Genomic DNA, 14,210 nt, shown 5'->3' with positions numbered 1-14,210 from the left:
TTTTGTTAGTTAATACCTTGACTTTGATTTTCTGATTTACCCCAACTTCCTTTAGAGGATGCCACAATGGTTTGGTGTGTGTCTGGACTGTTCCCCAGGACATAGTAATCACATTGCAGTCCAGCTCAACTTGCTCAGAAGGATGGTGGGACCAAGAAACAAGTGCCAAGGTAAAAGGAGTAAACTTGGTGTTAAAGAAATTCCCTTTGCTCATTCCAAAACTGGGGGAGGAGAAGAATGTGAGCAAGTTATTAAAATCTTAACATTTCCTGAGGCAAGGCGTTTGCTAGAAAAAGTTGATACTGCATTTGTGTATGTGTAGTCGTTTTTTGAACGGGAAATGAAAAATGTTGTGTAAATTAATTTTTTGGGGCTAAAGATTATATTTTGATCTGGTTTCATTCTTTTAAAAGTTGATAAATTTTTAGTAGAATTTATTAAGAGTTTAAATTTATTTCTACATAAAATTAAGTCAAGAATAATTTTACCTACTACCAATAAATTGTAATGTCATCTTTAATGTTGATGGCATTTTGTAAGGGGAGAAAAAGATGTTAATGTGACAAAGTATTTATATTACCATACTACTGGTCGTTTTTACTATCTTATGGAAATTACCCTATTTCTACAGATCATCAGTATTTATTGCAGAATACAGAAGCTGTTATGACATTCTGTTCTCTGTAAATACTTCAGTGTTTCATAACTATGAAATAATTTGCAGGATGGATACAGAAAAGCCGTAGAGGTCAAGTGTGTATTTCAATTGAGAGGACATATTACTCCTGTTCGGACTGTTGCATTCAGTCCTGATGGACTGGCATTAGTATCTGGTGGACTTGGTGGCCTCATGAATATTTGGTCTTTACGGGTAAGATGATCTTTGACGTGGCATGATTATTTTCTTAGTATTGAGTATTTTAAATGGTCAAAGCATTGGACTAGCTTTTTTTTTTTGTTGTTGTTCCATTATGTTAGAAACATTAGCGGAAGCATGGTATAACCCAATGGTATAAAATTCTAAATAATATAAAACATAAATTGAAATTGTACTTAACATTGAAGTATTTTATATTTTATGGTTCTACTGTTGTTTCATTCTGCAGGCTTGGTTGTGTTAGGCTTTGCAGAACCAGCCACTCTCTCTTTATAGTTGGGAACAATATTCTCTTAATTTGAGAACTTCTCCAAGACTGAAATAATGTGGATTAATGAACATTTTCAAATCCTTAGCTATGTTACCTCCTTAATGTGATAAAAAGAATAGATTTTTTTTTTTCTTGCTTTTAGTATAAACATTTCAGTTTGTAAATAGTTATTGAACAACTTGGGAGAATGTAATCTCTTAGGAATGCGATTGTATGCATTTAAACAGAAAGGTAGCTGTGTATACGCACTGACTCAAAACACTTCTTTCTTTAGGATGGTTCGGTATTACAGAGTGTTGTGATAGGTTCTGGAGCTATTCAGACTGCAGTATGGATACCTGAAGTTGGAGTAGCTGCTTGCTCTAACAGATCAAAGGTGACATTATGTGTTAATGTTCTTTCAAATTTTTTACTAACAGAAAATGAAGAAAATGCCATTTGTCTGTCTGTATTTTTCCTGTCTTTTTTTTTTTTCCTGTTAGAAATACTCAGATAAAAATATCTAACTCACTCTTACTTTCAAGGCATGTTGTTTTGGGTTTCAACTATCACCCTAAAAAGACTGAGTTTTCTTAATAGTATCCCATGTTCAATTTGGAGGGGCAGGGTGGAATCCTTCTGAGCCAGTGGGTATAGAGGATGCTGCACAGTGGTTATATCAGCTTTTCTGTTTAATGGCAGCAGCTGTAAATGGACAGTTGAAAATAGGCAGAAGACACGTGGTTTTGGTTTTTTGTTTTTTTTTTTTTTGCTTGTTTGTTTGTTTGTTTGTTTTTTTCTTCTGTTATGCAGCATGAAGAAATGCTTCATTTCTCCCAGCAAATAAGATATTTCAGTGATCTAACTTAACGTAAAACATAACAGTTGACTACTCCAAACTGTGGTGGTTTTTGTGAATGAAGATAAATACGGCACAAGCTGTTACTCCTGGTAATAGAGTCATGCCGCATGTGATTCTAAGTACTTTGGAGTTCTTTGAAAGTCTTCTATGAATTCAGGGCAAATCCTAAACTAAATCCCAAACTAAGTTTACAGCATTCACTGAAGTGAACTCATTATTCACCAACAGAAACAAAAATGTTCAAGCTTGTGTGTTTTAGGGCCCCTACGGAAACTAAGATGATTGATGATAAATCAATGGGCTTGAATAATCCTGCTTTATGAATTTTTAATTTCTAATGTGTCTTGTGACTGCTGTTAAACAGGATGTGTTGGTAGTGAACTGTACATCAGAGTGGATATCTTCCAATCACGTCCTTGCAACATGTAGGACTGCACTGAAACAGCAAGGAGTTCTAGGATTAAATATGGCTCCTTGCATGCGAGCTTTCTTGGAACGTTTGCCAATAATGCTTCAGGAACAGTATGCTTATGAAAAGGTAAGAAGAGCTAATGCAAATGTTTAAACTTCGTGTCTGACATGAGGTCACTGTTTGAATCTCAGTTGGCAGAGTACCCAGGAGACTTTCCTGCATCCTACTGGCAAATGTCTTTCAGTATTCTCAAAACTAGTAGTATTCTAATTTGAGAATGCTTAAAATATTAGAAAAACTTTGATTAAGCATGGAGGAAAGTATTTTTCTACAGGACTAGCTTTGAAGAACTTCTCTTTATAAATTGATTAATACATATTTCGAAATTTACATGTTCAATTTCTCTCTCCCACTCCCCTTACCTTTAGCCCCATGTTGTTTGTGGAGACCAGCTTGTTCATAGTCCTTACATGCAGTGCTTGGCGTCGCTCGCCGTGGGCCTTCACCTAGATCAGCTCTTGTGCAATCCCCCAGTACCACCGCACCACCAGAACTGCCTCCCTGATCCTTCTGCCTGGAATCCCACAGAATGGGCCTGGCTAGAGTGTTTCTCGACGACCATCAAAGCTGCTGAAGCCCTGGCCAAGGGAGCACAGTTCCCGGAATCCTTCACTGTTCCAGACCTGGAGCCTGTTCCAGAAGATGAGCTTACTCTCCTAATGGTAACGTGTGCTGTATTGTCTCAGCAGTGAAACGTGTTGCTACTGAGCTTATGGTATGATGCAGTTCACATCTCTGACCTGTAAAGATTTATATTCATCAACCTAAGCACCAGCAATACATGTCTAACTTCATTTTTTAATTAACTGGTTAGAATATTGTTGTGACTTGAGCTCAGGGGGCAACTGATCACCAAACCCCTGCCACTCACACAAACCTGGCACATTTATACTGTAAAGATTGTTCTCTGTGTGAGTAATGAGCGCAAGTTAGTTGCATATTAAAAAGCAAAACAACCCAAAACTGTGACAGTAAATTTCACATGCAATAGAAGCAAGAAATGTAGAGCTTTACAATGCTATTTTAAAAATAACATTTTGGCACATTTCTACACCAAAGTATTTTGCTAGTGTCAGTTGTCTTCATGACTTGTTACGATACATAAACCAAACCAGAAATTTTGGAATAAAAAAAATTATATCAGCAAGCTTATAACATTTTAAGCCGGTGTTTTGCAATTGAAACTCCAAAAAGCACTAAGCATTAGTAAAGAGGAAAAGTTTACTTCTTCATTAATTTTATTTGCTTTTCTTCTATTTGATTTGGATTGCAAGTCATGGATAACAGTGTTATTGCTAGATAGGTGTATTAAGGAAATAAACCAGGCCTACTGACAAAAATAAAGTATTTGAGTCTGCACACTTTCATTCTTATTGCTATACCATTTAGGATAATTTGAATGTCAATATTGTTCTTAGTTAGCAAGGAAAATATGTATTGCATCCCACAAAAATAATGTGCATCTCTTGAACTGAATGTGATAACTGTGGCTTTTGTTGTGTAGGATAACAGTAAATGGATCAATGGTATGGATGAACAGATAATGTCCTGGGCAACATCAAGGCCAGAGGTTAGTAAAATTTATGGTTTGGGGTTTTTAAATTGTTTTTTCCTAATGCTTTTTAAACATTGAAATCTATTGAAAGTACCCTTGTTCTGAAGCATTATTTCATGCTATTCCATAGGATTGGCACTTGGGAGGCAAATGTGATGTGTATCTGTGGGGAGCAGGAAGGCATGGACAGTTAGCAGAAGCTGGTAGAAATGTCATGATACCAGTAGCAGCGCCTTCGTTCTCTCAGGCTCAGCAGGTGATCACTTAAAAAGTCATGATTTAATGATTTACCATGTATTGTTTGTACAGTTTGTCAAAAATACCTCTGTCTTTTCAATGTATTGTTTGAATTGACTATAAAGTACCCCCAAAACATGTGTTTTTGCTAAACAGAAAGTCTTTAATTATTTGACAAATTCAAACCAACAAGCCACTGAATCTGACAAAACAAAATCGTTTGATAAGAGCATGATTTGAAAATACCTGTAGAGCTTTAACATAATAAATGTGTCAATTTTGCTTTCTGAAATAACAGTCACATTTGGGATGGAAACATCAAAACTAAATCTCAGGTAGGAGTATACTGTGATTTCTCTCACTGGAAGAAGGTTTGTCAAAACTATTAGCAAGTTTCAATTAAGTAATTTTTATTATGATGTGACTGGGTACCAAAACTCCATTAAACATGAAGTGAGTGAAGTCTTTACAGTAATAGGATTGGCACGAAGATATTTGCAGTGTGACAGAAGAGTCTGTTGTCTTGGTACAATTACAAAGAAAAACAATTTTAAAAGGAGATTGTACATTTTAATGCAGGTAATACAACACTGACGCATCTAACACAGAGCCTTTGTGTCTTTCTAAACTAGGTTGTTTGTGGTCAGAATTGTACTTTTGTCATTCAAGCTAATGGCACGGTTTTGGCTTGTGGAGAAGGAAGCTATGGGCGACTGGGGCAAGGAAATTCTGATGATCTTCATGTGTTAACTGTCATTTCAGCACTGCAAGGTAAAATTGTTGGTTTGAAATGAGTGAATTGGTGGAGCACAAATAAGCGTTTTTGTCGTTAATATAGTTATTTGTGTTGATGCTATTTTTGCAGATTTACACGTTAAAATATTGTAGTCTTTAATTAAGCAATTGAACAAATAAACTATATGTTAATTTTCCCTTAAGATTTAAGTAGGGATATGTTACAATTCCTTAATTTTAAGAAGGGAAAGTTGTTTTCCCAAGATAGGAACATTTCATGTCAAAACTAATGGCAGGCCAGAAGCATAGGTTGTACATGAGAAGGCGAAGGCTTTGTTCAAAATAAAACTAAGTTGCTATAACAAGATGACAGTTGTGGTTGGTTCCTTTCCCCAGGCTTGATTGGCTGCCACTGGGGGCACTTGCATACATTATGTTACGAGTTTCTTCTAATATATTCTAAGCTTTGTTTTCTCATTTGTCTTTAACAGGCTTTGTTGTAACACAGCTGGTGACCTCTTGTGGATCTGATGGACATTCCATGGCTTTAACAGAAAGTGGGGAAGTCTTTAGCTGGGGAGATGGAGATTATGGCAAACTGGGACATGGGAACAGCGACAGACAGCGCAGGCCTCGGCAAATAGAGGCTCTGCAAGGAGAAGAAGTGGTGCAGGTTCCAAAACATTTTTTGTCTCCTACAAGCTGTAGGCCTGGTAACCTAGTGCTCGGAGCGTTCCAGAACCATTGTCAGTCTTGACAGTTTGAATTCATATACTGAATGAAAACAGGCAACCTTTTACAATTCTGAACATTATGAACCAAGCTGATAGTTTCCACAGAGCTCATTGTTGATGTGTGATGTTAACTGAGAGCTGTTCCTGGAAAAGACTAAAAATTAGAAAGGGCCTAGAACAGATGGATGATCAAAAGGTTGTCCAAATAGCAGACATGATTTAGAAGTTTCTCTTGGTCTTTGTCAGGTGACTGACCTACAGAAGTAGTCACCAAGACCTCCTCCTAAGTATTAAGTGTGCATTATAACAATGTACAAAACCATATTTGGCTTTGACTGGAGGTTTCTTTATAAAAATATAAAATATTAGTACAACAAAAGCAATCTGCTTGCAGAAACCAGTAGTTGGTGAAAATAAATAAATAAATAAAGCACCTGAAAGCCTTTCTTCACACATGTATCTGCCTGCTCTCCTTCTCAACGTTACCATTGAGAGAGTAAGAGATAGGTTATTGGAGAAATCGTTAATATTAAGATACCTGTATTTTAGCTCTTCATAAAGTGAATAACATTTAGGGGAGGATAAGGTATTATGTATTTGCAGGTGATAGCTAATATAATTTTCCCCACGATTTTAAAATGTTTGTAAAAAATTATTTTTCTTCCAGATGTCATGTGGCTTCAAACACTCAGCTGTGGTGACGGCAGATGGCAAACTTTTTACATTTGGGAACGGTGATTATGGTCGCTTAGGACTTGGAAATACTTCTAATAAGAAACTTCCAGAACGAGTGACGGCGCTGGAAGGTTACCAGATTGGACAGGCATGGTTTATTTAAAACTAACAATGTATCTTTGTTTAAAGCTGATGTTTTCAACATGTTTAAATGTTCTGGGTTTTTTTGTTTTTTTTTTTTAACCTTGGTTTTTATTTTGATTATGATGGCAAAATTTGACTATTCATAATTTTTTAAGTAATTACTTTACTGACTCTTTTGATCCGCTTTCTACAAAACTGCCCATGTTCTTTAACATTTCAAGATTTAGTCATTTTTAAGCATGAATTAATGAGCTATTTTATATCCTTAAATAATGAGTATGTGTAGCACTGTCCTTCGGTTCTAGGAGCTGAGAGGAAGCAAATACCTAAAAAATTCTACTGTGGTCCTAAATGTCTTTAAAACACTGTACTAAACAATGGAAATTTTAATTGTTTTAAAACTATACCTATTTTTTAAAACACGGGTTTTCTTTTCTTAAAGGTACTTGGGGTATGTGAGCTGGCAGTAAGTTAGCCAGAACTGTGGTAATAATGTATTTCTCTCAACCAGGTGGCCTGTGGACTCAATCATACTGTCGCGGTGTCAACAGATGGCTCAATGGTTTGGGCTTTTGGAGATGGAGATTATGGTAAACTTGGCTTGGGAAATTCCACTGCAAAATCCTCACCACAGGTTAGAATTAATAGAGAAATTAATAACTGCATAACTTTTCAGTGTTGTTAAACACGTTACACTGTTCAGAGTGTAATTTTCAGAAGTGTAATTATTAATTCCATCTACTATACTATTCTAATACAATCTGGCATAAGTAGTTCAGAGTATGCATTACGCTGAGCCTGATACTTAAAAGGATGTAACAGAAATAATAGTGACTTTATTTCAGTAGTAATACAAATAGTGAAAATTTTCGGATTAGAAGAGAAGCTTTCTTATTTTGGAATTTGGGAGGAAAGTTGTTTACACACTCATCTACTTCCTCCCATGCCACTCCTTGCTCACTCTCAGTGGAGAAAAAAAAAAAGGTATTGTGAATCATTGTACAGAGATTAAGGAGTTAGTTCCATTAAAGAGAGAAAGCTGTATCTCTGTTTCCTGTATTAATTTAAGGCATTAATTAGAGTAATCCTACAGTGTATACACTGCACAGTGGGAATTAAAAAATGTATTTTTGGAAGCAGGAGTTACAGATGCAATTCATGCTTACTCTCTGTTTATGTCTTCATAATACCATAGCTCTTTTTCCTTTCACTTATCCCCTAGAAAGTGGATATTCTTTGTGGAATTGGAATAAAAAAAGTTGCCTGTGGAACCCAGTTTTCTGTTGCACTGACAAAAGATGGTCATGTGTATACTTTCGGACAAGGTAGGACAAACAGGCGTTTGGACCTTTCCATCTATAGGTTTGTGTGTATTGCAACTGAAAAGGAAGAATACGAAGACCTATTTATAAGACTGACCTAAGGCTACTCTGTAGATTTGTGCTGACCTAATCCTAATTTTGGACCTTCAACAACGTAATTTTTAAATACGCCTAAAATTCAGATTTGTAGCTCACTCTAATTTGATCTCAGCATAGCCTTTCAATTTACTTTTTGAAGAGTGTTTTCCTAAAAAGTCACTGAATTTCACATGTCCAGAATCATTGGGTTACTTCAAAGTTTACTTTGTCTAATAAAGCGTACGCCTACACGAGCTGTTTAAAAATCTGGACAGAAGAATTTCCAAATGCACTGCAGTACACATGTTTAAACTTCTGAAGTCAGTTAAATCATATATATTATGAAACCATATACTTCAATCTAGAAGGCTTCTTTTAATAGAATTTGATCTTGTTTCAGACTTAAAGTAACAGCTGTAACAATACAAGTGAGCACTGTAGGGAGCACTGTTTTATAGGAAGCATGCACTACATTTCTCCCATACCATTACACTTGTGTCCCAGTTCTGAGAGTGTGGAGAATTGTTTTTTGTCCCTCTCTGACTTCTGCCTGCAAGTAAAATTAACTTTTTAATGCTCTTTACATATATAGACATGTGCTTGCAATTTTAGATCGCCTGATAGGTTTGCCAGAAGGTCGCGCTCGAAATCACAACAGACCCCAACAAGTTCCAGTACTGTCAGGAATCTTCATTGAAGACATAGCTGTAGGAGCAGAGCACACACTAGCTTTGTCATCTACAGGGGATGTGTATGCTTGGGGTAGCAACTCTGAAGGGCAGGTAGGTACTATTCCCTGTTTCTAACCTTTATAAGGCTATAATTGTATTTCACAGGTGTGGTTGGTATTTCAGGACAGAGTTTTTGAGAAGGGTTGTTGAGCAAGTTGTTCAGAATAATTTTTGAGAGGAACCTCTTGGGTTTTGGGTTTTTTTTTAATAGGGTGCTTACTTTGTGTTTCTGGAAGATAAAAAAGTGTTAGGGTAAAAAATGCAGAGAAACTTCATTCTGACTGCCTGTTTTACATGATTTTAATTGCAGTGCAAAAAATTTTTATTATGAAGTGGTAAAAAAAGTACCCTTATAATACGAAATTTTCACTTCTAGAATATGAAATTAGAGTATGATATGAAGCTATCAGCAAAAAGTCAGAACAGCTTCAGTAAAATTTCTCTTAACACAAATTGTGTTTTCATAAACTGTTGTAGGAATTTATGAACTAGAACAAACATGGTATTTAAATGGCACAGAAGAGACATGAGCTGTGTTAACTACGCATGAGAGAGACTTAGCAGCATAGCATAGTTTCTCAGTCTGCAAAATAGCCTGCAAAAAATCTTTAGCTGTTTTAAGGTGTCTCTGACACCTAGATCTGCTACTCCCATTGAGTACAGATGCAATATTCTATCAAAAAGAAAAGGCAAATGCTAGCATAATAAAAGATATATATGGTAAATACTTTTTATCCTAGTATATACTGTAGACAAATACCATTTTTTACCACTTGCACTGAATTTTTGCTAGTAGAGTTTTAGAAATATCATCACAGTTGTTGATTCTTGTTTGTGCTTTTCACATCTGTTATCAATTGTTAGCTTGGACTGGGCCATACCAACCATGTCAGAGAACCAACCCTAATAACAGTCCTGCAAGGAAAGAACGTTCGACAGATTTCAGCAGGACGCTGCCACAGTGCTGCCTGGACAGCTCCGCCTGTTCCACCAAGAGCTCCAGGTGAAGAACTGAGACTGTTCATATGGTCATTTGATTCAGTCTTTGTGTTTCCTGGGGGACGAGTGCAACAAGAACTTCGGAACATTTGGGACAAAATTTGATTTGTTTCATATCCATGTGGGTCTTTGCTACTGTTGTGGTTGAAGTGCTGCAGGGAGCTAAGCACGGCATAAGCTACTGCAATGAGAATCAACTCCATCCCAGCCAAAATCAGTTCAGCTAGCCCTTTATAAAACAATGCTTTTTTTTCTTTGTCTATGGCAGGTGTTTCAGTGCCTTTACAGCTTGGTTTACCTGATGCCATCCCACCACAGTATGGGGCACTGAAAGAAGTGAGCATTCATACAGTAAGAGCAAGGCTCAGACTGCTGTACCATTTTTCTGACCTCATGTACTCTTCATGGAGATTACTGAATCTCAGTCCCAATAACCAGGTAAAATATCATTTGGAAAAAAAAAAAAACAGCTTAGCTGTGTTGTGTTATGCCATCTCACTAGAGAGATACTGACCAGATCAAGATGGATCTTAGTCATAAGTTCTTTAGGTTTTTTGTAATAAACAAAAAAATACATAAATCTGGATTAAACCAAACTTTGTTGAAGTATTGTCATATATTTTCGCTTATGCTAACACTGACATATCAGCGTTGCAGTTTCCAAAAGCTTACTCTCCTTGAAGCTGAAAACAAAAAGTGCTAACCTGTCTTTCCTCAAACACTGAAGTGCAAGTGGTTGCTATGAAGGTTTTTATTCTGCAAACAGTGGAATTAATACCCTCTTAATATGTTTATTCTCATACTGCTTTATTGCAGAACAGTACATCTCATTACAATGCTGGGACATGGGGAATAGTTCAAGGACAGCTAAGGCCCTTGCTAGCACCACGAGTATACACGCTCCCCATGGTACGCTCCATAGGAAAAACTATGGTTCAGGGGAAAAACTATGGGCCACAGATTACTGTGAAAAGGATATCAACCAGGTCAGTATTGTTTTCACAGGCATCATATTAGAGCTCAAATGAATACTGATATTCGTGCATTTTCCGTAAGTTTTGGCATATCGAGCTCTCTCTGTAGAACTTTGTTAATCAAGTGAGCTCAGTAGCCTTTATGTATTTGAGTTACATTGTATGGTCATGTCTTCTGTTTTTTTTTTTGAAAGAGGTCGGAAATGCAAGCCCATTTTTGTACAGATAGCAAGACAAGTGGTAAAGCTGAATGCATCAGACCTTCGCCTGCCTTCCCGTGCCTGGAAAGTGAAACTGGTTGGAGAAGGAGCTGATGATGCAGGTGGTGTGTTTGATGACACTATTACGGAAATGTGTCAGGTATGAAAAGTCTCTTAGTTCAAAATGCCTGGGTAGAGGTTTTTTTCTCTGTGGTGTCTTCTAGTGTTTTTAAAATTTCCTTTTTGCAGCATAGCAAATACTTGTTCTTCAGTCCTGAGCCACAACACCAGAGCTGCCTGCCTAGGGATGTCTCTGGGGATAAAGAAATCTTCCTAGATTGTGGCAAGGAGATGCCATAAGGCCACACTGTAGGTAGTGTTATAGTAGTGTTACAGGCCCCTTGGAATTCTGAAGTGGCCCCTACACATTATGGGAGTGTTTTGCAGCCCCTCATTCTGTCTAGCCAATGCCTTCCTTAAGAGAAGTTGTACTGTATTCATACAGTACATTCCATGCATACAATACAGAAATACCTCAAGCAGGTGTTTCTCACATACCCGAAGATACGTGTCACCTCTCAGATTCAGTGCTGGAAAGATCAGTATCAGAAAGTGCAGAAGCTTGGTTGTTCCTTAATCTTCCTCAAAACCCAAAGAATAAGGATTAGTGAGGGTAATCAGTATATCTGCTTAGTCCGGGACAGAGCAGCAGCTATGGATAGTGCTGGAGCTGGCATTGGAGTTAGAGTTAAGGTACGGGATGGAAGAAACTGAAGAACTGCATTTATTAATGGAATTTCTGAAGCCTCTAAGACCTAGAGTAGGGTTGATTCAGATAGGGACAGGAGACATAATTTTGGGGTCCTCTCCTAGACGGTTTACATTCAGTATGAGGTGTGATGGGATTTCAGAACAGAACTCATTGAAAAATTTGCTTCATTTTTGGTTCTTGATAAAGATCCACGGGTGGCTTATGGTTTCTGATTATTTTTGAAACAGGTACCAGGAACGTATTACAGAGTAGTCACGGTAAAATAACCGTTACAGCTTGACATAAGGGCAGGTCTTGAAATAAACATGGTTTTATTACTGAAAACCATCCCTACCACATTTGCTTTCTCTTAAACGTTTCACATTAAGTTGTAAGAAGTAATCATTGCTATAATGGAATATTCTCTCTTGTTGTGCTATAACACCATAATATTTCTGTAATAGAATTGTTATCCCTGTGTCTAAGAAGGCTATTTTGTTGATTTTTAAGGAACTCGAAACTGGAATAGTAGACCTGCTTATTCCTTCTCCAAATGCCACAGCTGAAGTGGGGTACAATAGGGATAGGTAAGTTGTCCAGGATTTGCTTTTATTGCAGATGTTAGTGGGTGAAAATTATAAGCTTCTGTTAACAGTCTTATAGCAAATGATGAGATCTCATGATTATCTGTAGTATATTTTTTCCTTCAGGTTGTGATGATGCTTTATTGTGGAGGAGAGGGCATGGTCTTAACATGAATTTACTGGATTGCTGATGGCAGAACTCAGAGTAACGTCAAGAATGCTGGCCTTTGTTTTTATCTTTATATGTCAAAATAGTGGAGGCTGAGATAGGCAGACCTAATCCTGACCACAGTCTTCTTATTTGGACACTCCTTGCTGATAATTGCACTGACAGTTACTATGCTGTGCTTAGAAATGTTTTGTCTTTTACTTCTAAAGAGTAGCATAGAAATGTTACTAGCATATTTTCACTGTTTGTTCTTTCAGGTTTCTCTTCAACCCTTCAGCATGTTTAGAGGAACATCTGATGCAGTTTAAGTTCTTGGGCATTCTCATGGGTGTAGCTATTCGTACTAAAAAGCCATTAGATCTTCATTTGGCTCCAATGGTCTGGAAGCAACTCTGTTGTATCCCACTCATCTTGGAGGATTTGGAGGAGGTAGATCTGCTCTATGTGCAGACCCTCAACAGCATTCTTCACATTGAAGACAGTGGGATTACTGAAGAAAATTTCCATGAGGTAAGATATGAAAATTGGAGCTTTTAGTTTTATTCTGAAAGTGCTTACTTTATCGGATTGACCTTAACTTCAGTACTTATGTAATTCAGTGTCTCTGTTATTGGGTTAACAGGCACTTCATATGCATTTGGAATAGTCTGTGATCTTCTTACAGTTCTAGGTGACTGATAGGGAAATATTAAACTTTAGATCACTAGAGTGACTTACACTGAATATACTTTTCCTGTTTTGCATAACAGATGATTCCTTTAGATTCTTTTGTTGGCCAAAGTGCTGATGGTAAAATGGTTCCCATAATCCCTGGAGGGAACAGCATCCCACTTACCTTTTCAAACAGGAAAGAATATGTGGAGAGGGCAATTGAGTACAGACTCCATGAAATGGACCGTCAGGTAAGAATCTTACCGTGACCCTGTCCTCATTATTAATGTCAACAGTGTTTAAGATTTATGCAAGTTTCCATTACTGTTTATTAGGGAATAAGAAAAGCTTGGCTCTCTGCGTCTCACTTAGGTCCCTGGGGCTTTTTTCCCCCCCACAAACTGTTTTGGAGTGTTGTTTTAAATTAGTCCTGTTTTTCTGAATAATTGCTCAGTTGACAAAAGAGCGTTAGAAATCAGAACTTGTCTTTCATTAGAGTAACCCCTCTGCAACTGTCAGCCCCATTTGAGAAAATAACCTGCAATTGTGCATGCTGTGCGCTGTCATTAGGCATTACAGCAACATAGCTAAAGTAAATGTTAATGACAGACATTTAACTTAAAACCATTTCTCTTCTACTTTAGCACAGAAACTGCAAATATTTAATGATATGCTTTAAGAAGTGTTAACTACCTATTTGCATACTTCGGGGTATTTTTTCATTAGCGTAGTGAACCTTGTGAAAGCAGTGTACTAATTACAGCTAGGAAAATTTTTTTCCTTTTTCTCAAGATACAGATGTGTGCATGGTATTACCTGCGTTAGAAAAGTAACTTTCTCATCAGAGGTACCAAATCCTAGGTCTTCTAGAACAAGTACAAACATAGAAATCTGACTTTGTTTCAGCTCAGATGTATGGTATTTACAGTTTTTTGGTTTAGCCATCATCATTTGTGCTGCTGACTTGTACTTTTTGAAGTTCTGTTTTGTATCAAAACATGTTCTTTTATGTGCAGTTACAATTTAAAATACCTGCAGTGTTTTCCAGGATTTTGAGAGAGGATGCAGCCTTTCCGGGCGGGGTGCGTGTCTGAGAGGTTGTATTTGACAAATGTTCTGTAATTCTATCTCTTTATCCCCTTTCTCAGCCGAGAGGTTACTTTTGCATTTGGTCGATACAGTAAGTGGCAGAGGTAAGACAACTGCACTT

The 14,210-nt window shown here is 37.2% G+C and overlaps 1 protein-coding gene across 8 annotated transcripts in view; it reads left to right on the top strand.

Moving 5' to 3' along the window:
• The window catches only part of HERC1 (HECT and RLD domain containing E3 ubiquitin protein ligase family member 1), a 104,157-nt gene that overhangs the window by 87,985 nt on the left and 1,962 nt on the right, over positions 1–14,210 (top strand). For all 8 annotated transcript variants that reach the window (XM_042803730.1, XM_042803726.1, XM_042803729.1 and 5 more), the window contains exons 57-76: positions 56–170; positions 725–871; positions 1,423–1,524; positions 2,354–2,527; positions 2,830–3,123; positions 3,966–4,031; positions 4,147–4,272; positions 4,886–5,024; positions 5,480–5,661; positions 6,390–6,545; positions 7,053–7,175; positions 7,764–7,866; positions 8,554–8,723; positions 9,537–9,675; positions 9,940–10,109; positions 10,488–10,657; positions 10,840–11,005; positions 12,107–12,183; positions 12,607–12,859; positions 13,099–13,251. In XM_042803730.1, coding sequence (XP_042659664.1) covers positions 56–170; positions 725–871; positions 1,423–1,524; positions 2,354–2,527; positions 2,830–3,123; positions 3,966–4,031; positions 4,147–4,272; positions 4,886–5,024; positions 5,480–5,661; positions 6,390–6,545; positions 7,053–7,175; positions 7,764–7,866; positions 8,554–8,723; positions 9,537–9,675; positions 9,940–10,109; positions 10,488–10,657; positions 10,840–11,005; positions 12,107–12,183; positions 12,607–12,859; positions 13,099–13,251 — 3,025 coding nt within the window. The remainder of the gene's footprint in view (positions 1–55; positions 171–724; positions 872–1,422; positions 1,525–2,353; positions 2,528–2,829; positions 3,124–3,965; positions 4,032–4,146; positions 4,273–4,885; positions 5,025–5,479; positions 5,662–6,389; positions 6,546–7,052; positions 7,176–7,763; positions 7,867–8,553; positions 8,724–9,536; positions 9,676–9,939; positions 10,110–10,487; positions 10,658–10,839; positions 11,006–12,106; positions 12,184–12,606; positions 12,860–13,098; positions 13,252–14,210) is intronic.

The sequence above is a fragment of the Tyto alba genome, unplaced genomic scaffold, assembly GCF_018691265.1.
Source record: "Tyto alba isolate M040663 unplaced genomic scaffold, T.alba_DEE_v4.0 Super-Scaffold_41, whole genome shotgun sequence".
Lineage (NCBI taxonomy): Eukaryota > Metazoa > Chordata > Aves > Strigiformes > Tytonidae > Tyto > Tyto alba.
Note: the sequence above shows the minus strand (reverse complement) of the source record. Positions and strands in the feature narration are given on the sequence as shown.